The following is a 3,477-nucleotide window of genomic DNA, read 5'->3' on the forward strand; positions in this document are numbered from 1 at the left end:
CAATGCGACTGGCACACTGTGTTTTTCTTTCCCTCAGGCTGCTCTGACACTTCCACAGAGGCCATTTCTTCACTGTTCTACTGTGGTTCCAGTTGTGTGTCTGATGCTGAAGTTTATTATGCATCTTTTCAAGCTGAAGGATTCGTGGTGTTTTCTACCCTGGATGTTGTTTATATCCTGGACTTCACATCATGTTCGAGATGGAATTCGTCACGGCTTGTGGATCTGTCCATTTGGAAAAACTGCGCCCTTGCCATACTGGCTTTATGTGGCAGTCACAGCCTCTTTACCTCATTTCTGTTCCTTTATTATGTATTTAACAGGAACAAGGGAACTGATGTCTATAAAACATGGGATTCATATTGATGTCTAAGGACGTTGCAGATGGTTGTGTTTGCATCGCTGAAATGATTCCCTCAGGTTTTCTCAGTTAGGTCTAACCTGAAACCACGTTGCTTATTATAGCTGCCATTCCCTGAGGCCACTGCTGCACAGGATAATGTTATGGTTAATGTTCCATTTAGCATAGCCATTAGAATCTTCTTTTGTTGATTCCCAAGCAGATTTGAGTATTTTGTGAGAAAAGAGTAATAACTGCTATTCCTAGATTTGAGTCCAGTGACACCCTAGAGACCAACAAGATTATCAAGGCATAAGCTTTCATCAGACAAAGGGAGCTTTGACTCACCAAAGGTTATATCCTGAAAATCTTGTTGCGTCTCTAAGGTGCTCCTGGACTCGAATCTAGCTTGCCTACTGCAGACCAACATGACTAACCTCTGCAACTGATATTCCTTTCAACATTCCTCTCTCTGTCTGCAGTCCATAGTGGCTGAATCGGCCCCAAGCTTTTCAGTCCTGGTTCCACAAAACAGGTAGATACTTTGGTTGGTTCCCAGACTCTCTAGCCTTGGAGGTTATAGAACTGGGTTGGGGTGGTGGGCAGGTTCCTGGAAAGGAAAGGAAGTGGGCATCCTCTAACCCCAACAGAAATTTGTCTTGTAAAGGTAAATAACAAAGAGTGGAACAAATGGGAAGCATAATATACTCTTCGTCTGTACTGCTAACGATGCTAGTGGTTTCTAGAGTTGTTTTTACTTCAGTCTCCTCTGCAGTACAGATTTGACTCAGTCACTCTTCATTATTTATATTTCTGTCTTCTCATATTGAAGATGTGTAGCACCATTTAGGTTCCAAGGACAATACAAATTCAACACTGCATGTTGTTGAGAAATACCCAACCACAGGTTTCTTGCCATTTTAGATTGTGATTAGACACTGGCAGTTCTGGGACCACCACTCCCTGAGGAGTATAAAATGTCCCCTTTTTAGATCATATAATAACAAAAGAGAGGAGGCAAAAACTTGCTGGTGACAACAAAACACTGGTGGGCCAACTGTTTTGTTTGTGTGTCCAATATGTTTGATTTTTAAAATCAAGGGATTTCATCTTGCGTATAGTGAAACAGATGGGAAAAATTTATTGTCTTTTTTGTGGTTTAATAACAGCTTCTTTAATTGTAACTAAATTATAATAATGTTGGAAAATTAACTACCAGTTCACTATGTTTTCACTATATTTTCAAGTTACTGAACAGGATTTTTTTTACTATAGCAATTTTTAGTTAATTTATTATTCCTTCTAGTTTACAGAAGACTATATGAATGTGCAGTTTTATTTCTTGAAGAGGGGTTATGGATGCAACCTGTCAAGGCTTGCTGCTGTGAGACCCCAGTGAATTGCTTCACACATTACTTTGATAAAAAAGCAACGTATGAAATACAAAATCAAAATATGATAGAATAGAATTAACTGGAGACTTCTGTATTTTTCGTTGTTTTGAGAGTTTTCTCTCAAAAAAAGCATTTGAGTTAAAAGTAAACTTCTGGTAGTTTATTCTTTAAAAACAAATGCCAATTAATTCCACTTGCAAGAGTTAGTTGTTGGGAACAACTTCTGTAGAGGTGGCTGTCTTTGGAATAGCAATATGCAAAGACAAAAACAATGAGAAGCCTTTACATTTTGTGCATGTTATTGCTGATTCCCAAAAATGTCATGGCCTGAGCTAACCTTCCCCCAGAGCTCATATATGGTGGATGTTTGCTTATCATGTTAGAGAGTAGCTATGACCATATTCCTATACACATAGAACACAGGATCAGCTCACTGGGGTGCAGAACGGGCATCGGTTTCAGACAGGAATAGGTTATGGGGTGAAGTAAGGATATATGTGAGTGGTGATGCAGAAGAGATCACAAAACATGGGTAAGCAAAAGGTCTGTATAACGATCAGAGCCTGTTCCCAGTTTAGATTCAGCTCAGAGGGCTTTCTTGCTTGATAACAGATGTGAAGTATTCTGTGCAGACACTACATGGCAGCAAATCCTCATTTTTGTGCCAAGTGTATACTTCACAGGAAATTAGTCTGAATCCTAACTCTGAGTGTATCTACTCATTCATCTATTTCCGGTTTCTTTATTTCTATTCATATGTTGCACTTTAGGTATGCACTTAATCTTAACTGCCTACATTTTTGGATGTGCACCTAAACATGTTATGAGTGGATCAGACTCAAACAGATCCATGCGTAGAAGAGATGGATTTGCGTAAGAAAAAATTCTGGATTCCCTTCATCTGCCGGTATGTTCGTGCATTAGGGTTGCCAGCTCTGATTTGGGAAAAACCTGGAGATTTGGGGGGGTGGAGCCTGGGGAGGGGAGGGATTTCAATGGGGTATTAATGCCATAGCATTCACCCTCCAAAGCGGCTGTTTTCTCCAGGTGAACTGATCTTCATCACCTGGAGCTCAGTTGTAATCCCAGGAGATCTCCAGCCACCACCTTGAGGCTGGCAACCATATCCTGTATGCCTTAGTGTGAATTGAATGCCACAGTCATTGTGGGAGCAGTATCGTTTGCACAGCTCATGTCTCCTTTACACAGTTTTGCTCAGAGAGAAGCCATGCCGTTAAAGAATTGTCAGTATTTTATATCATGATGAAGCATTTGAAGAGTTCAGCTTTCTGGTTCTCAAGGGTTTTCTTTAATAAGCTGTATTTGAAATCACAGGATGCCAAGGATCATTTATGATGCCATCTAGGTATTCTCGGGGGCCACAGTGGCTCAGAGGTTAAAACACTAAGCTGCAGACCAGAAGGTTGGTTGCTCCGCAGTTTGAGACCCTAATGTCAGGTGACGGAGTGAGCTCCCATCCTAGCCCCAGTTCCTGCCAACCTAGCAGTTTGAAAGCAAGAAATTGCAGGTAGATAAATATGTACCATTTTGCTGGGAATGCAACAGCGTTCCATGCGCCTTGGCATTTAGTCATCCCGGCCACATGGCCACGGAAAAGTCTTCAGACAGCGCTGGTTCTTTGGCTTGGAAACGGAGATAAGCACTGCCCCCTAGAGTCGGATTCGACTGGCTTTCAAGCAAGGGAAACCTTTACCTTTACTTTAGGTATACTCACCTTGGTGT

General features: G+C 41.3%; 1 protein-coding gene across 1 annotated transcript in view; it reads left to right on the forward strand.

Annotated features, from left to right (window-relative positions):
• Positions 1-373, forward strand: part of LOC107121551 (chromosome unknown open reading frame, human C5orf28) — a 12,905-nt gene extending 12,532 nt beyond the window's left edge. The window contains exon 2 of the mRNA XM_015424474.1: positions 38-373. Within this exon, the coding sequence (XP_015279960.1) occupies positions 38-373 (336 nt within the window). The remainder of the gene's footprint in view (positions 1-37) is intronic.
• The last annotated feature ends 3,104 nt before the right edge of the window (positions 374-3,477 follow it).

This window comes from Gekko japonicus, unplaced genomic scaffold (genome assembly GCF_001447785.1).
Source record: "Gekko japonicus isolate JY-2015 unplaced genomic scaffold, Gekko_japonicus_V1.1 scaffold82, whole genome shotgun sequence".
In the NCBI taxonomy this organism is placed as follows: domain Eukaryota; kingdom Metazoa; phylum Chordata; class Lepidosauria; order Squamata; family Gekkonidae; genus Gekko; species Gekko japonicus.